We start from the raw sequence: 23516 nt of genomic DNA, 5'->3' as shown, positions 1-23516 counted from the left end.
TCGTACGTGCCTTTGTATAAATCACAGTTTTTTTCCCCCTATGTTATTCTTTTTTCATTTACTTCGTGGGTAATAAATCATCTTTTTTGCCATTTTCGATTTGTCTTCATATACAAATAGCAAACAAAAGTTTGCCATTCAAAAAAAAAAAAAAAAGAAGGCGAACCGTAACGAAAAAATTGTTATCCATTGGATAAACAATGACTAAGGAAAACTGAGTGACTGGAGTGAAATTTCTGGGTAAGCTTATTAATGTTGCACAGTAAAGGAAGTCGGATAAGAAGCTCAATATAACATTTGTTATCTGGGCTAACAGCAAACGGAATATGTGATATAGTAAGGCAACTGCTTAAATATAAGTCAGCATAATGAATTTGGGTAGAAGTTTGCTAGGTTTCACATAGTATTAGTTTAAATTTAAATACAACTGAAAACTTCTGTTCAGCACCACCTTGAACTCATTCCGTTGATTGCCACCTTGGCTTATGAACAATGGATTAAATTCCTTTCCAATGCCTGAGACAACCCCTTAAGGCCTAGGAATCTCCTTAGGTGGTGATTAGAGATGCACCCTCAGGCCTAATCATCCGATGCGCTTAAGCCTCGTATTGTTTTGAGACATAATCATCAAATTACCAACACAGTTTGCCCCGTATTCAACAATAGATATTATAGACAGGCACGGAGAGTGATTATTTACACTTGAAAAAAACTAAAAATCAATAAGTACTTATTTTTAAAGAGGTTTAAATTGAAGTTAAAGAACATGATAGCTTTTATTCAGAAAAATATAGATTCTTTCCTTTGAGTCTTTGTACATATCATTTTCTTAGGGGTTTCAAGAGCTAATTTCTTGATTTGAAATATACTTTTTCTCATTTTTTCAATTCTTACAATCTCTAACATCTTCTTAAATAACATTTAATTATTTATAACAGCAAGCCCATTTTTTTAAGTGGTGCATGCGAGGCTTAATATGCATGAAGCTGTCTGTTTCGGGGATATTTAAAGACCATCAAAACGAAGATGAAAGTGCTGGAGCTGAGCGGAGGGGAAGTGGCAACTTAAAATGCTGGCAACGTGAGTAAAGTCGGGCATATCTTATGACCGCCAACCACTCGGAGTTGAGAGCGCACGGAACAAAGTGAGCAAAAAGGGTGGCGCATAAAGACAAATTGCATAAAGGATAAGGGCGGCAATGGGCGCATGAAGACAGGAGCATGGAGAGCAAGGAGCTGGGAACAAACTGCAGCAAAGGACGCCTGTCCCTCCATACCAGTATGATGATTGGCACGGTGTTCGTGGATGAGTATCTGTGTGAATTGCCGGCAGAAGAGGCAAAAACGCTGAAAACGTACAACCAACGAGCCCCAAGATTTAGCGGCCGTCCCATTGTACAATTGGTGTGTCGTCAGTAAGCCAGGCTTGGAGTTACACTTGCCAGTGCTGAACACTCTGTACAATTTAGTGGTATAAATACCCAAAGAATTGTCAAATTTAAATAAAGAATACAGCTTCAGGAATGACTTGAAATTTTGGAATTTACTTTTTTAAAATGTTGTAATATTAAATAAGAATATTTCATTATTTAGAAAGAAAACCAGCTGAATTTTAAAACTTATTTTTGTATTTTATATTAAATATACAACGATAATTTAATAACAAATACCTAAGGATAAAGCAACTATTTTTATCAATAGCATTTACAATACTCTTCATTCATTACAAATCTGTATTGGAGACCCAGAGTTCTCTAATCGAAAACGATAAAGTCTTAGTCCCTGAAAAGGGGTAAAAAGGCCAAGTTAACAGCACTGCCCTGTTCTTTCAGCCATCCATTTCGAAATCCGCCGCGTAATTGACATTTGATTAACGCATAGCTCAGCCAGCCCTCCGCTGCTCCAGTTGCAGATAGAGACAAAAGCGCAAAGGGCAACCGTTAATCACATTGGCAACCCGAAACCAGAAACCGACTCAGATAAATTGAAGGCCTCGCCTGAACATGAAAATCTTGTGGTATACGAATCACACAATGCCGGAAAATTCAGTTACGTCGGTTACTTACATCACACGACACACGCCCACGCCCACGCCCACTACTCCTCATCCTCCTGGCCAAAGTCAAAATTTTAATGAGTTTAATGGCCCTGTGGCGTAACGATACGAAGCACACTAAATGGCATTTTAATGGCCGCAAATGTTTTTTAATTACATCAATGTCAGGGTGACACTTTTTATTGCATTACATTCAATAAATTTGTATGGCCATATAATGAGATATATATTTTTTAAGCGCCTTTCCTTCAACAGGAAGCCATAAAGAAAATTTATTGAAATGATGGATAATGGAAAGTTTAACAATTAGAATGAAAAGTGTTTAAAAATACTTATTAATTATACAAAAGGATGGCTTTTTTCGTGGTTTTATGTTGTATTAAACATTTACTAAAGAATACAATAATCCTTTCTTGTTAGTAAATATATCAATTAAGTATTAAAAGTCAAAGAAAAAACTTATATTAAATTAATATTTGACTTAAAAATTCAACTTACAAATAAAAACCATAATAAACAAATAAGGTTCCAAGGTAAATAGGTTTCCAATGTTTATATAAAGCTCATTCATTACTTAAACATAAAACCTATTTCCCTGCAGAAACCCCATAAAAACTGCACTGTTTTTTTTGGCTTCCATTTTTTCGCTTTCATGTTCTACTTCAAAAATTGTTGTTTTCAATTCCAGTACTTCCTTTTTTTCCATTTTGAAAATGTGTCGTTGCGTTGGCGCTTGCATATGGAAACATTTTCACTTTAACTCTGTTGATCTTGTGGCAAAACATGCCCAAAAAAAAAGGGGGACACAAAAATGTGTAACTATTATTTATAGTTCAACAAAATGTCTGAGGGTGTGGCTGCCTTTTTAGCCCGACTTTTTTGGCTTATCTGCAGTCGGTGGTCGGCTGTGGGTGTAATAACAAACAACAACAGCAGGAAACGGGGTTTTTTCGGTGATGTCTGCGACTTCCAATGGGTCAGGACCGGCCGCTTGTCCATTCAGCCAAAAAATGGGAGCAATTTTTCAAAAGCGGAAACGTTTGTTTACTTGCCTCGACCAGAAACGGACCGGAAGAGCCAGCGCCAACCCATCCTATATGTATATGTGTACAGCCAATGCATCTGCCGGATCGGCCCCGACGAGTGAGTGTCTCCATGAATGTATCTGCTGCGATGCCAAAATTCAATGTGGTTTGCCCTGAAATGCGGTGAGTCGTCGTCTTCTTCTGTGTCTGCTGCGTCCTGGCCGTTCTTGTGTCCTGGCTGCATTAAAGGTCGATATTTAATTAAAAGTTGCAATTAGTAAATGGCACTTTTTTTCCCCTCGCAGCTGACAAAAACTTTTGATATATTGTTCGCCATGGTCTGGTCTGTTGTAAATCAGGGCAGAGAAGAACCATTAAAGCATTATTCCAGCTGAGTTTGGTTTTGGCTTTGACTAAATAAATACTTAATTACGGTTTGGGATTCCCATATTCAATTTGTTTTTATTTTTTTGTGTGCTTTGTTTCATTAATAAACCACAAGAGTAAATTATTAAAAACATAATTGAAATTTAATTACAAAGTAATTATTCAAACAAAGTTTGCCCCTTAAAACCTAGTAAATCATATTGCTGTCAAAGAGAACAAAAAAAAAAAACCAGATGTAATAAACAATACATTTTTTATAAAAGCATAAAATGAAAGCATTCTAAAACTAACCACAAAATAAAAGCAATCTATATAAAACAGTAAACATCTGGTGCATATTTTTGTTAAAAATGCAAATAAAATCTCTTAAAACATATGTAAAATCTGTTGATTTTTGAAAATGTCCGACGACTGCAACTGCCAAACGGTTTTATATCATATTTATTTGGTTTGCGGTGGGCGGCGAAAATGGATTGGCTTTATTGAAAATCGGTAAAATATTTTAAAAGAGTATTTGGAAAAGGTTTCTCCATTATTTTGTTTGGTAAATGCTTTCTGTGGCATTTGAAAATATACCTCCATTTTGGGCTTAAGTACCATAAACACTAAGAATCCTGTAATTTTATTCATGTGGCTTGCATTCACAATAGTATATTTCTTGCTCTCTCCTCTCATTACAAGTCTGTTCACATTATTGTGAAGCTTTTCCGTACACGGACTGCTAATTAACCCAATGTAAGGACAGGGAAATTTCATTTTATTCTATAATAAAAGTCTAAATTGATAAGCAAAATGCATTTTCATTTAATATAATCAAGGGTTTCAATTAATTTCCATTGAGCCACAGATAATTTCACAGAATACAAATGCACAGTCTTATTTATTTCTCATTTTCAATTTTGAATTTATATTCAAAACAATATTTGCTGCATAATAAACAATTGCAATAAAGAAAAATATATTTATCAGAACACTGGCATACAACAATGTCTGTATGTGCTCAATAAATTTAATATTTTTATAATAAAAACCATTTAAGCTGAATAAAGCCCAATTTATTTTTTACAATGACCCTTTCAAGCTCTTTTAATCAATAAATAAACCTTTATTTTATTTACACCAACCAAAAACAAAAAACTACTCTTAATCTTTGAGTGTATGCGAAGCCCTACTATAATGTCTCTGTAATTTCCGTGACTTGTTAACTGAACAAAGACGATGTAACTTAAGCAGCTTGTCAAATAACCATTTACATACATATGAACACACATACACATATGCCAACTGCCATTGCAACGCGTTGCAACATGAACAAACAAATCGCCCCGAAAAATATGCAATAGAAACGGAAACGGAAGCTAACAAGTGGAAAAGGAATAAAACAAAACCAAGTCGAGAGAACAGAAAATTCTTGGGATAAATCAGAGAAAATTGTTGCTCTTATTGGATACTTGTATATATATCAGCATGTATGTATATGTATATATACTGCTGCGACAGACAGATTGATTGTTCATATTTGTTGCCAGGCAACAGAAATTTTGCTTCCATTCGACTAAAAGGGAAGCGGAAATGCAGATTATTATCGAGCATAAGCACGAAAATATTTCTCTTTGTTTTCGTTTGGATATTCTTCAGATAAATGAAGGATTATAATCCATAATAGCAAATGCTCAAAGCAAATATTACACAGCAAATGAGAGAAATAAATGAAAAGTACGACATCTGATTTGCTACTTTCAGAATTCATAAAAGACTAGTTTTTAATTCAAGCTGGAAAAATCCTTCTGGAAATTAAAACGCATTAAAAACGTAAGACCAAACCCTTTTAATGAGGGAAAGGAGAATTTCCATTTAGTGACTCTTAATTTTATTTTTGCACATACAAAGGCCTCCTCAACCCCAGGACATTCATCTGAATGGATAATCTGAAAGCCCAAAACACAAAAGCCCAGAGTGTGTCCCTTGAAATATGCTTGACTTTACCATTTTTTTGCGCCCACAGAAAAACACAATGTTGTCAAAGGGTTCATTTCGCCATGGAAAAACTTTTTTCCGCACCGTCACAGTCGAGGGAGATTTAAACTGTCATTGGAGTGTGACGATGCGATCGCCATTGATTAAATTAAAAGGAAAAGAAGAAGCTAAACTAAAAGTCAGGGGGTCGTAGGATAATTTCTGGCGATCCACAGCACTTGACAGCTGTCCGGGTCAAGAGTTGGCAAAGTTTTCGGCTTTCGACTTTCGACTTTCAGCTTTCGGCCAACTTGGCCACAAGGTAATCAATTTGTCATAAGACGTCAAGACTGTTGGCCAAAGACTGGGCTTTTGGGCACGTGCAATGGCCAAACTTGATTCGCAATGGGCTCCTTCGCTGGGCGTAAAAATAAAATTGAATTTTTATTTATTTTGGACCCAGTGAGGAGGAGGGTTGGGGGAAAGGTAAGCGCTTATAAAATATTTAGTGACAAGCTCAGCACAAACATAAAAGTTGCCAAAGGCCTCCGCCAAACATTGTGTGTCGAAATAAGTGTATATGCCAGTGGGTGTGTGTGTATTGTGTGTGGGCACAAACAAGGGATGGCGAGTGTGTCAACACAATCAGCATAATAACTGAGGGTCGCCAGCCACCCAAGGGCTGCAATAAAAGTGGATTAAATGTAAACATGTGTGAGATTGCCTCGGCCCGGCATTTCCTTAAGCCTCCGGAGAGTACGGTATCCGGTGGCAACGGAACGGGTCCTCAGACGGATTGATCCCAATGCCATTGGCATTACCCGTGGCCAAGTCAATGCCTAATGACTTTGGTCACATACCGAATTAGGCAGGACAAATGACAGCCGAGCCGAGCAATCTCGGGCCCCGAGTTTAAGTGCACATTTATCCCAGAATGGGTCAACCTTTCGCCCTCTTCGGACTTATTGTGCGCATAAATGGGCCTAGAGAAATGGCCCGGGTTAGGCTTGTGTGTGTATGTGTTGCCAGCAAATTAAATGTGCCCAAAATAAATTATTTAAATCTTAATTTTACCAACCGAAGCATAAGAGCTCCTTGTAGGCGTGCGAAGATTAAAGAATTAAAATTGAGTTAAACAAATTGCTCCAAAGGAAATGGCTTTTGATTATTCTTGACGCCCTTTAAAGGGTTTAGAAATACATGCTGAAGGAATCTGCATTATCTTGACTTCAGAATAATTTATTTAAGATCTATAACTATTATATGATAAACCAGTATTTTGAGGTCAAATATAAGCGAAAAACCTCAAGGTATTTAAAGAAAAAACGGTGTAACTTGGTCACGACCAATCGACAAGAAAAACCACAAATGAGTTCCCATTGCGTGAGCCCCAATATTTATTGGGCCACATTTTTGGGGGTGGGGGGGGGGGACCACAGCGACCCCGGAACCCGGCAGCAGCCTTTTCAGTGATTAGATTTTCTCGATAATGCGCCACCATGCGCGGCCCCAAGGTGAATTCTCCTTAATTTAATTAACACGCCCTTTTGTTTCCTTCCACCGGCCATCGTCCTTTCCTCCTTTGACTCGCTTCGACCGGTGGAAAAGTGAACAGCGAGGAACACAAAGGCAAAACCAAACAAAAGCTGCATTTGGGGAAAGAACCCACCGAATGCTCGTGGGGAAAATGTCGGTGGAAAATGCCGGGGTAGTCGAGACAATAAAACGCTTTTTTATGGTTCTTTTAAATGCTTCGCTCGAAGACATTAAAAAGTCTTCAAGTTCGGTGAAAAGTTCGCCGTACCCTAGCTTCCGTCTCCATTGTGCTCCATTGTTTTTCTGCCGGCGAAACGGAGTCGAAGTCGCCAGCCAGTGTGACTTGAACTCGTCATGAATAATGGTAATTATGAAATTGGACTTTTGCCTCAGACACTCCATAATCCGAGGCGAGTGCAGTGAACTCGTCGTCATCTGTACTACTTATATTTATTCCCCACAGCAAACAAAATGCCTGAAATCAGTTTAGCCACTCAATTGCTCACACCAAGAAAAATTTTCAAACTTCTCGAGCCCATCATCATCGCCTTCATCATTGGCGCCATTTTGTGGCGTTCCTTTGGTCCTTGGGCACTCGGCACTCGGCTGACAGCCGCCAGAAAACCCCGAGGAAATTGCATGAAAAGTTTTCCGCTTCACTCCGCCGCTCACTTATTCATATACACATTTTAAGAATGTACAAAGGCCAGCTTCTTGTCCGCCTGTCTCATTCTTTCGGCGCGAAATGCGTGTCAGAGCTGTCAGCAGACTTTCGCCGAGGGCCAAACTCGAGTGTTTTCCCACCACCGAAGTGAGAATTTAAGTTTTTAACGTTGAGTAAAATACGGGTATATCTAGCAGAAATTAAATTTTCATTTGCTCTAATTGTTTCCGGCCGAAAAATTTTGCTTTTTAGGGGGAATAACTTGGTCAGCCGCAAGTTAAAGCGATAAATTTATATTTCTTTAAAACCAAACAGTGTTATCTTGAGCTTTAGGATATTCTGTAATACAAATTGTATTTAATAAACTTAAAATTGTATTTAATTAGTAATACCTTCTTTATTCTAATAATTCCATCAACAACGAATTTAAAATAAAATTTGAAGCCATTTAAATTCAAAGGTGCACATACTTCTCTGGAATAATCATTAGCATATAAATTGTGAATATTTTTATATAGAAATGTTTGCTTTAGTTTAAAAAACTCTAAAAGTATTATCGTTATTTTCAGCAAGCCACAAATAATTATAAGCTCTTGAAAAAAAAGAATTCACAAGAGTTTCAGCTAAAAAATATTCTTTTATACAAACAATTCCTTTCGCTTTTTGCTAAAAATCCCCGTGGTTCTCTAGTCGAGGGACTTGCAGTCACTATTGCAATTGTTTTGCAATTTCATTTCCGTTTCCTTGGCTCGTCTCTCATCTTTGGCTTAAGCTGATGGGGTATTATTTGCCAAAGCCCCAAAGATGACCCTGGTCTTTTGCCAGAGTTTAAGTAAAATAAATAATTATCCTCTCCAATTTGCATGCGAATTTCACCAAGTTCCGGCACAAAACTTCCAAATAAATATTATCATAGCTAAGCAAATTTTTCCAGGGCTCGGAGCTAACTTTATTCCAAGCAATTGTGTAAATTGTCCATGCAGTTCTTTGCTAACCGCATAAAATGTATGCAAAAGTAATTTACAAGACAATTTCGTTGTCGGAAACTTTCGACTTGTCAGGGCCAAGGCACCGAAATGGAATAAACTCAAGACTTAATTACACATTAATAGCAAAGGCAAACAAGTTGGGCCATATGTATATATCTGGCAGCTATTGTCTTTAATTAAACAGCGTAATTGTGACCACAAAACGGGGCTATGTACTCCACATTGATTTACTCAATGGCGGATTGTTAAACAAATCTAATCCCCTTCGATGACGAGGGTAGCGACAATAATTCGACACGATTTTAATTAAAACGAAAAGCACAACTCGAAACCCTTCCACGCATCCCTTCTGGTCCTGGAATTTAGGTGGCTCGGAGATTTTTGGCGGGGGCTGAGGCCGTTAGTCTGGCGGCGTACATTTTCGAGTTCAACGCAAATGCAATTTTGTGGCCAACACGATGTGCATTTGGCCAACACACAAGTCCGTCGGCACACTGCTGATGCCGTTCCGGTTGATGTTTGTTTATAGGCAACTCCTTTCATTAGTGGCCGGATGGCAGAAGGCCAGCAGCCAGTATTATGTCATTTGTAGCCCTCGGCATGACAGCGCCAAAATTTAATTCAATGAAGACCGTCTGTGAACTCAAACATCAGTGCTAGTTCCCAGTCAAATTTGGTATTAGTCGAAATGGAGAGGGAATAGCAAGGAGAATAGGTATACTGGAACCAGTATAGGATTTATCAGCATTTTCAAAAACATTTTGGAATTGTATTTTTGGAAATACATATATTCTGTGTAGCTGCATGACTTGGGTTGCTATCTAAGTCATATCAATAGTTCATCAAGATATAGAGAGCTAAAAAAAATGAATCTCATAACTCCCATTGTATTGTTTCGACTTCAATGACCCGTCGACTTCTCGCCCGATGAACTGCACACAAATATCCGTTGCCGCATTTGGTTTTTCCCTTGAATAAAAACCTTGACAAACTGTCCTGCTATCCGCATTCATCCGGCTTGTCCATTCCGTCCAATCATTTATCTGTCTCTGCGATGGCTTTCCTCGTTGCACGCAATTTAGCGTAAAAAAAGATTGCTTTCATGCACTTTTTCTATGATTCTTACTTTTTTCCACGGTCGTTCTTGGGTTTAAGTTGATCTAAAGTAGCAAAAATAGAATATATATAAAGTTCAGTTTCTGTTTCATAAGATTAAGTTTTCCTTTTTGTAAAAGTAAAAGTCGAAAGTCTAAACCAACAATTTAAAATATATATTATTTGAAAAAATGTAAGAACCCAATAAATTGTATTCAAGTCATTTTAATTTTGTTTAAGGTAAATAGTTAAGAACCAATGTTTGTTTTACTAATTTTAATTTCAAATAATGTGTAAGCTATATATATTTATTCGCTTAAAAGAGAGCATTGACTATTTGCCGTGTTAAAAACTAAACCCCAGCCTTTTACCACCACCATTTCAACTTGCCGTTTAATTGATTTCGATTGTTGCTTGTCCATGGATCGCATAGCAAACTCTCATTTCCATGCAACGTGGTTTTTTGTATTTTTTTCCCCCCCAGCAACGTCCAGCTGACAAAAACTCATAACTGTCATTGTTATTGCCGCCGACGAGGTCGCATTGTGTGCCAATACTTTGGCTCAAATGAGGCGTAGGCCTCGGTCCGCCTGATGAACCCCCCCGCAAATATATCCCGTGAAAATGCAACAAGGAAAAAAAAAGAGAGTGAAAAACTTTTCCCTCCGGGGCCTACGAGTATCTGCCGTTTGTCGGAAAGCCCATTTATCAGTCTGTGTGAAGTCGTTGAACGAAACTGTTTTGCTGCTGAATGCAATTTAGCGTGAAATAATAGTTCTTCCTTCACTTTTTTTCTATGCAGCCCAACTTTATGACTGAAAGGGGAGTGAAGTCTAATATTTATGGCCGGATAATTGCTTCTGAAGATAACTTATTAATGTGGAACAAGTTTTAGCAGTTTTTTAATGGAGTATTTATTTAAAATAATTTAATATTTTAGAAAAATATATAGATTTGTACCCTCTAATTGCGGCTGAAAAATACTTTTCAATCTGGAAAATCCCTCCTTGCCGTTGAAATGAGTCCAAGGGTAAGCCATCAGCTCACGGAATCCATCACAATGAAATCAGCCTAAGTAAAGGAAAGTGTTTTCCCCGGCTGCTAACCGCGAGAACAACAAAAAAAAACCCCCAACAGCACACACACACAGAACACTCTACGAAATTGGCCTGACTAATAACATTATTGAGTAGAAATGGCTAAGACAAAAGAGGGGACCAAAGGCAGAAGAGGTCCACAGCCCGAAGGCATTAGAAACCAATTTACTAGGAACGGAAGACGAAAAAAAATACCATATAATCAAAATCAATTGTATTGCCTGGGCCTGTGAAACCATTGAAAGCTAAACTTTGCGGCTTAGCAACGTTTTTCGTTTCGTTCCCTTATCGTTGGCTTTAATACGATTTTAATTAGAAATGAAAACTTTGTTTGCCCTCCATTATTTGCCTCTGGAAATCAGTGCTTAATTGGAAGCACTTTTAACGCTTGACTTGGCCGGCCACAAAGGTTGCCCCCAGTGACCGCCCCCCCCCCCCCCCCCCCCCCCCCCCCCGGCAGGCTGCCCCTTGATTTGCCCATTGAAGAAGCATCTGTCAAAATAAAATGCATTTAAATAGCCCAAGGGCTGGCAGGACATTAACAGCTCCAAATAGCCGCATCAGTAATCGGCTTTCGGCCAAGTCCCTGCTCCTGTCAGGGCCAATGATGATGAGGGTTGAACCCTTTATCGACATAAAATTATAAAGACCAACGAGGCTGGCGCAAAAAATGGGAATAAATTGCTGTAAATATCAAACAACGACAGCAAACACATGTAATTTATTTATATGTTACATACACGCGCGTTCATATACATTTCTTTATATATAAATATATATTTTTTACAATTTTTTAAAATGGCCAGCAATGCAATTTCATCGTTGCCTCTTCATGATTGTCCAACGCCGGCGACATGTGCGGTTTATGAATGTCAGCCCAGGCACATACAACATACTACATATATCTGCATATAAGCCAATATATGCATATATCCCGCCGACTTTTCAACAAACAAAGAAAATAAACACAAACAACTGCAATTTTATGCAATTTTACCCTTGAAGTTGGCGCTTGTTCGTCCTTTTTTGCGCGCGTGTCCTCGTGTGCATTTGAAGTTTAATTTAAAAGTTTTTTCTACCCGCTCAGCCTCCGAGATGATGAGATAAATCTTGTTGATGTTTTCCTCTGTGGGCTGAACTTTAAATCAATATTTGCTGTGTAAATGGATGATTTTGTTAATTAACTTGGTGCTGATGCGAGTAAATATATCACAGAGCCGCGTAAGCCTTGCTTGTTTGTGTTCCCGAAGCGATTCGGGCATTGTTTCACCTGTCAATGGAAAGCCGAGGTATCGCATGCATTATGCAAATGAGCTGAGCACCTTGTGGCATTATAATGCCATCCACAAACATATTAGAGCTGGAGAAAGGCGCTGTGATACCGCATGACAAATTACACTGAAAAGGAACTTGGATATATGAATAGTCACTCAAAACACTATTCCCTTTGCTCAAGAATATAGACTTAGAAAATTAATTAAAGCAATTTGAAAATCCTTTTTGAATATTTTACAAAGAATTTAAAACAAACTTTATACTTAATTTCGTTCAGTTTACAATTTGCGGACTGTCAGCCTGGTGCTTTGGCCCTTTGGCTATCCTAATTAGCTGTCAAATTAAGCCACTTAAACCGCTTGATTGGGAATGTATCAAATCCACCGCAGTTCAAATGCCAAACAGTAAGTCCTTAAATCATTCTCCCCTTCGGCCTCCTTAACTTGCACTCAAATGACTTCACATCGCTCTTTCACCCAGCACATTAACTGCTCAATTTAACTCTTCGAAATTCGAATGTTTCATAAAAAATGTGTCATTCCCCCCCAATCTTTATGATTGATGTGATTCGGACGGGAATTGATGTCTTGTGACTGCAAATTATCTCCGCTTGATTGGTTGACCTTTTCTCCATTACTTTTCCCTTCACAAACATTAAAAAAAAGGGAAAATCAAACTTAAATTTAATGGGTCTACATTAAAGCTTTCAATGTTCGCACTTTGAAATAATGACTGCAATTACGGGGCAGACACTCAATTATAAATCCATTCATACGCAATAGTGTCAATATAATTTACAGCTTTGCCCAGGCTCCTGCATAAATAATTCCATTAATGAGTTGGCATAAATAACGTGGGACTTACTGCAAATTCTGTGATGGCATTAACTAAGAAAATAAGTACAACTTTAAGGGTATTTAAAGCTATATTTTTATGATTTAGATAAGGAACATTCATTTGGTAGATACCCAAACAAGTTTGTATTTTATCATCAAATAATCCTCTTAGTAATTCTTGTACATTTAAGCAAATAAATAGTCCTAGTCATTACGTAATTGCTTTAAAATGCCTAAGTCGTAAGCAGTTCCCAGGCTGAATAATAAACGAAATGAAATTACAATCAATAATCCTTTATTACCATTCACCAGCCACCATTTGCACCTGTTTCGATGCAGTTTGCAATTGTAAATTGCCAGTTCGTATAAATTATTTATAAAATTAACGCTGCCTATTTAAAATGCAATTTAATTCCTCGCAAGGACAATGACAGAGCCCCGGACACGCAGCACCGAACACACACAAGGTAGCGCTGAACAAAAAAAATATATATAAAAATAAAGGTAAGAGGGACTCAAAGAACAGAACCAAATTATACGGCATCCGAGGTCCAAACTGGTGCCCGGCGAACATTGCAACGAGAGTCGCATTGCAATTGAATTAATTAATTTTTAAATGCTTCCCTCGGTTTGCACACTTTTCCCTGCCTCTTACATGCCAATTTATTGGTTTTTTACCGGACTGGATGTTTCGCACAAATTGAATAAAAATACAACACAAGTGGAAGCGGATAAGGAAAAGAAAAATGCCATTTTCCCCCCTGTTCCAGATGCACTAACGAGACGGTCACGGGTGTAACCCCAATCCCAACTCCAAGTTTAAAGCCGAATTTGATATTATTCATTGTTTATGCATCTGAGTCCAAGCAATGGGCTTTAAGCCATAACAATTAAGCTGGGAATAACCGAAAATCGATCAAGGTAAATCACAAGACTGGCCATGGAGCGGAAATTATGTGGTCCTTTGCTCTCGTCTTCCATCTCTCTAAGGATTTGCTAGCTACCCTTCAATCTCCTGGCCTTTGCCTTATTTATGGATGCAGTGGAACAGCTTAAACAGAATCTCTGCAATGCCCAAGGAATTTAATCAACATTTTCGCCCGGACGCTGCTTGCTTCCATTTCAAATTCGAAATGTGTCAATAAAGTCTCTTTAATATTCATACTCGGCACTTAAAGAGAGTGTAAGAAAATCCATTGGTTATCAAAAATACATGGATATTCTTTAATGACATCGAAGATGACTTTGACGTGATGCAAAAATTACCATATTTAATATTCTGTCACGTGTCCGAAATACGTGACACCATAAATGCAAAATAAATTGAATTTTAAAATAGACAAGGAGACGAACTTAAATTGAGTTCGCCAATCCAGCAGGACAATGAAGTTGGCCGACAGGAATTAATTAAATATATATTCGAACAAGAGCCTCATTTTCAGCTGCTTCGGTAGCAGTTCAAGCCGCTGTCAAAAACTGCAAGTGCAGTGCAGATAAACGAAGCTAATTAGCAAAAATGTGAAACTTTCCGGCAACGTTCTCTGGCTAAATAAACCGAACTTTGGGCCACGTTCCAGTGCAAACTTGGCCAAGGCTTCGTCCTACCAGCTACGCGAGTATTAGACAAAGATTGCCTGCCTCCGAAAAGGCTCCGCTCTCCCATTCATAATCATAATCACCGTCGACGTCGCAACGGCACTTGTTAATTTCTGTTGGCAACTTGCGGAAAGTTCTTTGGGCCAGAAGGGAGATTATCTAAACGATGTTAATAAAATGTTTAATAAAGCCCTCAAAGACATGACCTATTCATGCATGGCCAGACACTGGGGGCTCTAGGAGTGACACAGTGTTTACAGGTACTAGTATTAATATTTACCCAAGGATGCACTAATATTTACCTTGGCTTGCTATTCGAAACAGGCAATTTGGATTTTTTAGCCCGCGCTAATTATTGCCAAAACTTTGACTCTCTGCCAGGAGGAAAAGCTCATTAAAATCATCCAGGACTTGCATTAAGCGGACCTGCATTACCTTTTTTTCTATCTTTGCCCTCTACTGTTGGCAAACTTTTTGTGCCAAACTTTCACACACCTTGTGACGTGGCAGAGATGCCACGACTGCTCAAGGATAAGGTAACAAAAAACCTGGACGACAGCAACGGCAAAAGACAAAAAAGGGGGACATTTTCACATGACTAAGGCCGTGGAGGGATGCAAGTAGCAAGTAGCAGCTGTGCAAGTTTCTGTTGCGAAGGGCAAAAAGTTTCGAACGCAGTTTGATGTCTTTTCCAGCTGCGTTACCACCTTGGATATTTTCCAGCCAAAAGTGGGCTGCCAAGATTGGGTTACAATGTGCAATAGATCGTGCCAATTTTGGGAGAAATATTAAAGGAACTTCATAAACAAATCACAATACGTACTTAAGTATAAGCTAAGTTACTAAAAAATCTTGATAGCTTACCTATTTACCTTTATTTTAATCCCACTTTCGATTTGCCAGCACTGTTCTGGAGACATCTGGAGGCAGATTCCCTCACAGATGCTCTCTTACATTTTTGTGGCAGTTCCTTGGGCTGACAAATTCTCAAGGCAGTTGTAAAATTATGCTAATTTCCACAGCGGCAGCAGCAGCAGGCAGCAGAGTTTGAATTTTATAACAACAAAATAATAAAAATTTCATGGCTGCATTACGATTCAATTACGTACACCTCCATCCCAAAAAAAAAAAATAAAAAACGTTGAAATTATGCAACATTCTGTTGGGCAAGAGCAGGTATTTTATTTTTATTTTTTGGCCACACTCCTTCGGTAAGTAAGTCCTCTTAAATGTACTGACTCCCTCCACTTTCCGTTGGCTCTTAGCGCGTAAGATGCGGAACGTGTTTCTCGCACGTGACAGTGCGGTCGGTCAGTGTAAGTCCAGCCAGAGTGGAGTGCATCTAAGCCTTAAAGCTGTCAATATGCTACGGGATTTTGTGGTTCAAAGCATTTGTTTTTCCCTGGAAAGAGGATTAAACTAAAAGTCTAGTTTGAAACCTCTATTTCTTTACTTCTTAACTGAACCTTATCATCTCGATGGATCCTGATTTCGTTGCAATATCGACTGCTTAAGCACAAAATTCCAAAGCAACAACCAAGCTGGTCGGCATTATTGTCGGATTTTTTCACCCTCTTCCTGTTGCCAAGCAAAAATTGCTTGTTGCAAGGGCTTTTTGCATTTTCATTAATTTATTGGGAAAACTCATCGCCTGCTGCCAGTTCGTCCTTTCGAGTTTTCGTCCAAACACCCAAAGTTCGGCAAGCAATACAATCAGGCGATTGCCCAACGCCAAGGAAATGTGCTTCCTTCTAGCCATTAGCATTAATATTTCAATGCCTTCAGGGGAATGTCCTTCGCCCCGCCGCTCCTTGCTCCTTGGCTTGCCGCCTCTCCAATCCCGAAGCTGAGCATAACAATTTTTGAGCTATGTGATTGCGTTTTTGGGTAGCGTAACAAGCTAAATTTCTGTACTTGTCAGCTGCTGCCAGATTTACGTGTTGTTATTGTGCCAGCAGCACCCAGGAATAGTGGCAGAGAAAAAAATGTACTACTTGATCACTACAAGAAAATATTTACTAGTGGCTAAAATAGTAGTTATGGAAATATTTTAGAGCTTTAACAAAAGGAGGATACTAAAATCCTTAGTGGACATCTTAAATGGTAAACCGTAGTATTTTTCAGGCAATGCAATCAGATATTTCTGGCTGCTAAATATTAGTCCCCGCTGTAAAAACCCTTAACCCTCTTGAATTTTATTTATTAATATCTAAATTCATGCATTTTCGGCGAGTGTGCCAATGTCACCACCCTTCTTGGCTGCGGCACACAGCACACACACATACTCTCAACTTCTCGCCTGGACTTGTTTCATAAACAAGTTCTGTTCGGTTTGGTTTTCATTTTTTTCTCCCTCTGTTTGTTGGGCTGTGTCGCTCTTCAGAGTCCCCATTGAAGCTGGCCCGGCGTTCGGGGGTCTGGGTTATAAATTTACATGCATAGTTATAGTTCTTTTCCCGGCCCGAGGCCGTGGCAGTGGCACAGCTGATGAGAATTGCCAAGCTGCCTGTAAGGCTTCAAATGCAACTTGCTTCCGAATAGAGATGTTGCTGTTGTTGCTGTTGTTGTTTTCCTACTGCCCCCTGAGTATGTACGAAAAGTTTCACTGAATTTATTATGAGTGCTGTAGTTGCTGCTGCATAAATTATTGTTATTAATTTATAAAACTGCGCTGCCAGCTCTCAGTACAATTGAAATATGTTCGCACTTGCCACTACAGCTCGTCCCGCTGTTTCTGGCATTTTCTGCACTTCCCTATTATATACTATGTTTTCCGGGTGTGCTTTAAGCTAAGCGCTTTATGACAAGCATTTGTCATTTGGTCAGAGGCAAAAAGGTTTACTGGGGTTCATTTCCGTTTCCGCTTTTGTGCTGCGTCACTTAATTGACATTCTATCTCCATTAGGACAACACGATTCAGTTTGTCACGCGGAATAAGAACACACTGCGTATACGTAATAACGTATACGCAACACAAATAGATTATTTTAATGGATTTATAACGGATTAGGCTAAGCTACTATAAACACCTAAGGCTACAAGAGCATTTTGCATGTATTATATTTAATAATTTAATTAAATTTAAACTCAGCAAGCTCAGGTGTGAGCTAACATGAACACAATAAAAAAAAGTTTTAGTTTATTTTGCTCTTCTAGAAGCTCTTAATGATTTTTAAACGAATATACTTTTTAAAGCAAACTATATTTGATGTATTTAACATAACAATTACATAATCCTGCCTGAGCTCCAGCCACACACGTCGTATACTTAACGTAACCACTTTATTTAGCATGCAGAGCGATCAAGATGCCGTCACCTCAAGAAGTTTTTCCCTGATTAATTGAATGCCAAGCGATAAGCCTTAAGCGCGCTGCAACCAACACAATCTGGGCAAAGTGCAACCCCGTATCCCGTTGCTCGTGTTTACAGATTTTAATCTAAAGTGCGAACTCATTTTCCATTTTACACTCGAGCACACACACAGACCCCGGTTACATGCATGTAAAATGCAGCTAGCTGACTTGTAAAAGCGATGAGGACATTAAAAGTGCTACAGCAACGGTCTGGCTGCCGTGCGTGACATTAACTTGGCCCCGGGCCCCTGGCCCCGGCAATGTTGTCTAGACCTAGAGAATGGCAAAGGGTTCTTGCTATTTGCAAATTTGCATAATAATCCCGGCTGTGAGAAATTGGAGTGCTTGCCGGCTCTTCCACCAATCAATTAAGAATTAATTACTTTGCTATAGGCCACAGCAAAGTCAAAGAGCCATTTTCTCATTTCCGGCTTAAAAATTACCCCTTTTTCTTCTTGCAAAGACCAAAAGGTAGCAAAAGACTATTTTTCTATTACAAAATGACATCAATATCCGATGTGAGAGCCTTGGTAAAAATCCAACTTTTAATAGAGAAATAATTTCTATGCTTTTATATCAATTTCCTGTGATTTTATTTCCAATAAATCTACAGCAGTTTCCTAACCATCTCAGGTGGTGGCAAAAGGAAATTAAAAACGAAATGAATCAAGAAAAGCCAACATGACATTTACCCTTAAGCTTAATGCTGCAAGTAAAACAATATTTATTCAAATGAAATTATTAATCACTGATTCTTTTTCTACCCAATCTAAAATCAATGCTGTGGAATAACCTTTTTTTTTTTTTTGGTTTGGCTTCCACTTTAAATGCCCCGCAGCAGACATGAAGATTAATCTTTAACGGACTGGGTTTTTTCTCAACTATTTTCTGCTGAAAGCAAACAAATGGGTAACATAATTAACAGCGTAAACGAAACAGAAATAACAAAAAAAAACTGTGGCAAATTAAAAATTGAAGTGTGTCGGGGGCATGGAGCCACCCCAACTGGAGCCGGCCGTAAAAAGAGACTGCACACGGCTCCGGCGCACATATAAAATTCCCTCACAATGTTGCAGCAACACACACACCCAGCACACAACTGGGCAAATAATAATTTGCATGTTAAGCTGCGCCGAAAATAAAGTGCAAAAGAATTTGCAGTTCGCATAAAATAGTCATAAACGGAATTCGCTCAGCCTTCTCATGCCGCCGCTGCAGAATGGAGGAGGCTACAAAGTAGCGCATCGGTAATTTCATTTTCTATTTACATACAAACAGGCATAAACATATATACATTATATATATATATATAAATACACACAGAGAGGCAAGCGGAGGCACACGCATGCACAAATTAAAAATGCATTAAAGCCAAATTGCAGTGCAGCCCATTCGCATATGCCGCAGAAACAGTGCCTGCGGGTAATGTAAGGCCGCTGAAATAGGTCGAAAAATAGAAACGTTTTAAATGTTTTTTAGACTGTTCAATTTATATTTAATATTTAAATCATATAAGGTAGATACAAATATGTCAAAAACTGAATTAATATGTACATATATAATGTATTACTTATGTATATTATTTAGGTTTTTTATATTTTATTTTATAATATCATTCTTCTTCGTTTGCTTGACAAATGAATAACATATCAGAGTTGCAGCCGTCGACCCACATGCCTCCATTATTAATGGTCACACAGCGCTGAGTTTCATGAGCATAATCTGGTTCTCCTGGCTTCCACTTCAAAAACGCTGCTGGTTTTCCCGAAGTATTGGAGACGAACTTCCTCTTTTCAGCCCGATCGTTTATATCAATTCTGTAGCTAACATCTGCTTTTAGTTTTGAAACGATCGCATTAAATTCACTGCCATCTTCGATGGATGCCAAGTGACCACCCATCTCAGTACAAGTACTTATAGCCGATGTCCAATTCCTCTTAAGATTTTGCTCCACGTAGAAGTGCTTAGAACCAATCTGGTTAAAATTCTGGAGAACTATCTTCTTTTCGATGTTGGAAAGTGTCTTTTGCAGGGCTAACAATTTGTTGTCTAAGGCAGTTTGTTGACTCTTCATACTCTCCAGTCTCGCCTCAAGACCTTGTGGAAGAAGTGTCCCCAGAGTGATCTGCAGCGCCGCCAGCTGTCCCTCAATTCTATTTAATTTCGCTTCAGTTTCGTTCACAATGACAGCATCACGAGTATTCCACTGCTGCTGATGAAGGGAAATATGATCCATGATTGGCTTCAGAGCGGTCAGGCAGAATTTTCCACATTGATTTACAGGATCCTGCAGTAGGCAAACCGTAGACGCAGCATCATTAGGTGCTGCTAGGGTTCCACATGAGGCAGAGACCATAATGGCAAAGATTAAAAAAGTTAAAGACTTCATTAGACTGGGCGTTTATAACCGCTGACAACGAATGTTTATAATACACTGATTCATGAAGAACTAAGCTGAAGCAAAGTCAAGCACTGAGTTCTTGCTGATAAGCTCGATTTATTTCATAATAATAAAGTTTTGTTCTTATATTTATACTCTATCCAGTAAATAGCATAAGAAAATACTTATGTATTTATTTTGAATTATATTTAAAAGAGGACATGGGAACTATTATCAGTTGATAGGGTATTATTTTTAATATTTTTATAATATATTAACGAAGAATCATTTTAATCTTGTTAAGCAGTTCGTTAATTATTATTATGATTATTATAATTTATAACCAGAGGATTTGTTACTGAAAGAGTATTTCAAAAATGTATAATTCTGTTGTTTGTCACATTTGATAAAAACCTTTTTTTTGTTTTAGTTTTGTATTCCGGATGTTGCTCAGAGAGACTTGTTCTTTACTTCTTATTCAAAATACTTTTTACTTATTTAATTAAATTCAAATAATCAAACAAACTGAAATATTATCAACAGCTTTAGAAATGTATTTAAATATTTATAAATATTAAATGTCTCTACTTTTAATTAAGAATATGTCTCCAAAGTCAGCTGAAAGGCTTTTAATTTTGTGACGTACTGTTTGCCGGCGGGATGTCATTAAGCTGCCAGCCCCAAAAAAGTTTTTACAACTCTCTTGATATACGTGGAGATATAAGGACATGTAAAATGTACACAGTCTACGTCTGGTATCTTAAGAGTGGAGTGACAGCCATTAACCAAAGCCCCATCTGAGGTATAAGGGCCGGAGATTTTAAATGTGAATGGTATTAATTCATTAATATTAATTTCAGAGTTTAGTATTCGTGGTAAGCACATCTATCTTAAGATCCTTGAATGGTTATTTGGCCAATTAGTTTTAAAAGGAAGCTTGCCGGATAATGATACAAAATATATTATATTGACAATCTAGATACAACAAATATATTGTATTTAAAAATTAAACTTTTATTCAAAGAAATACATTTTTCCCTTTTATAATTTGGTCAAAAATGGAAATTTTTATTTACAATGGTTTAGTTACAGTTTGAATTTTACAGAAATTTTTGGGACAGGTCTCGCGGCAGCAGCAATTAACACCACACTTTAAATTCTGAGCCTCGCAAGTTTTTTGGTTCATGTCGAATGATATCAAACCTGTAAAAAAAAACAATACAGGAAACAGATGGATATAACACATTGAATATACACTCACGTGCAAGACCCTTCGCTAGCCTGTTTGCATTCATGCTGCGCAGCTTGCAGCCTGAGATCTTCGTATAATAGAAGGCCACGTTGCCGCCGCAGTGGGTGTCCAGGAGACATCTTCCAGTTACGTCGTTACTGCAGCATCCCGGTGGCTCCAGTGCCTTATAGCTGCAGTGGGGTCCACAGCAAGCGTTATCTCTGGGCGGCAGTTTCGGCTCCACAATATGCGGATTGACACATTTGCTTATACCCAGAAAGGGAACGCAGCTTTTAACAGAAACTGGTGGTGGTAGGCAGGCCGAAACCAATACCAGCAGGCAGGCGAGGAATTGGGTTATCAACAGAATTCGTATGGCGGCCATGTTGCTAGCAGAGCACTCAGACGATCCCTGCTAAACAGCCTGCTTTTATACCCTGCCCACGGCCCATATCTCTCGTGTGTGTACACAACTGTTGAAAGGAGCTGTTTCATTTAAAAATTAAAAATAACCCACTTGTCGGCTAGGGAAGACTATAAAAGGGCTGAGTGCCGCACCACACCATCTGAGAAGTGTCCGACATGGCTGTCAAGATCCTGCTGACTCTGCTGCTCCTTTGCGTTGCCTTCGAGTTGGGCTCGCAGTGCCAAACTAAAACCAACACTGTAAATGGCTGCGACGTGGTGGTGAACACGAGTCCTTGCTGCAAGGGCAAGAAACTGGAACATCAGTGCGTCTGCGATTTTACCTGCTCGGAGTGGGACAAACCCTGTAACTGGGTACTCACCTGTAAGGAGGAAATCGAGAACATTAACAATTTCCGTCGGGCTAAGAACAAGCTAAGTACGTAAACTAAACTTTAAACAACAAAAAACTAACTCTGACCGCAAAACATAAATTTTTTCTTACAGATGTTTTCAGACTGCCAAGTCGTACCCAAAAAGAGTGTCTGCAGATCAATATCAACACACATAAACACCCCAACTGTTGCGACAAGTTTTGCGCCGTATATACAGATGTTTGTTTTTAAATAAATAAAGGAATGAATAAACTACAAATATGTACAGAGAGGAATATGTTTATGAAACGGGGTGATGGATGACATTTTCATTAGCTACATTTTTTTCCATAAACTTTGCATTTCACTGTAAGTACCAATGGCAACCATCAGGGATTTAAGGGATATTAGAATTATAAGAATTCTATGTGCTCAAGTGTAAGGCTTTTTGCAAAACAAATGTTCAGTTTTTATCAAACATTTACTAGCAAAACAAGTACGCCCTTCAATAAAGAAGGCAATTAGAAACCTAAGACCATTAATTTGAAAAAAATAGAATAATTAAACATAAACAAATTATATTTATGGTGGCTTGACTTGGATTTTAGTGTGTCTTGCCTTAAATTTATGAAATCTTTTTCTTAATTGTAAAAACAAATTGATTGTACTCTTGAATGTTCCTAGTTGATATTTGTGGAGTGCCACAACATTTAATTAATTTAAATTTCTTACAATCCCCCTAAATTATAATATAGGATTAAAAATATAATTCAAATATATATTTTGATTGGCATTATGGAATTATACCCCTGCAGTTGTAGGCTAGCAATGTTTATATTTATTGTTTATAATTCCAAATTTATACAATATATTATATGTCTGATCGCCTTTACACAGATGTTATTGATTAACTTTTGCTGTGCCAAAAATATCTGTTTCGTAGCCTTCAAAAGTATAACGATCTTTAATCGTTTTGTTTACCCATTTATTTATTATATAAAATATTATATAATAATATATTATAATAAATAATTATATATATTTTTTTATTAAAGCACATGGTTTTTCTTGAGTTAGAACTAATTTATGGGACTATATAATCTAGTCAATGCATATAGTTAGTTAATTTCCGTTTACAATGGAGCACTTTCTCTCGAAAAAATAAATAAAAACTAATAAACTATAATATTTTTAATGACTTTCAATCAGTTTCTAATTTCCTAAAATTACTAATAAACTTAACTAACTATCTATGTACATC

At 38.0% G+C, this 23516-nt stretch overlaps 2 protein-coding genes across 2 annotated transcripts in view; one reads left to right on the top strand and one right to left on the bottom strand.

Moving 5' to 3' along the window:
• Window positions 1–21864, bottom strand: part of LOC108085332 (uncharacterized) — a 35709-nt gene extending 13845 nt beyond the window's left edge. The window contains exons 1-3 of the mRNA XM_017181887.2: window positions 21507–21864; window positions 21350–21448; window positions 19535–20193 (exon numbers count right to left, since the gene is read on the bottom strand). Of these exons, the coding sequence (XP_017037376.2) occupies window positions 19535–20193; window positions 21350–21448; window positions 21507–21861 (1113 nt within the window). The 5' untranslated portion in view covers window positions 21862–21864. The remainder of the gene's footprint in view (window positions 1–19534; window positions 20194–21349; window positions 21449–21506) is intronic.
• A 194-nt stretch (window positions 21865–22058) lies between these two features.
• On the top strand, window positions 22059–22507 carry LOC108085345 (uncharacterized). Its single transcript, XM_017181903.1, has 2 exons — window positions 22059–22320; window positions 22389–22507. The coding sequence occupies exons 1-2, from the start codon at window positions 22059–22061 to the stop codon at window positions 22505–22507; spliced, it is 381 nt and encodes a 126-aa protein (XP_017037392.1).
• The last annotated feature ends 1009 nt before the right edge of the window (window positions 22508–23516 follow it).

Source organism: Drosophila kikkawai, chromosome 2L, assembly GCF_030179895.1.
Source record: "Drosophila kikkawai strain 14028-0561.14 chromosome 2L, DkikHiC1v2, whole genome shotgun sequence".
NCBI lineage: Eukaryota > Metazoa > Arthropoda > Insecta > Diptera > Drosophilidae > Drosophila > Drosophila kikkawai.
The sequence above is the reverse complement of the archived record's forward strand: the minus strand, read 5'-3'. Positions and strand labels throughout refer to the sequence as shown.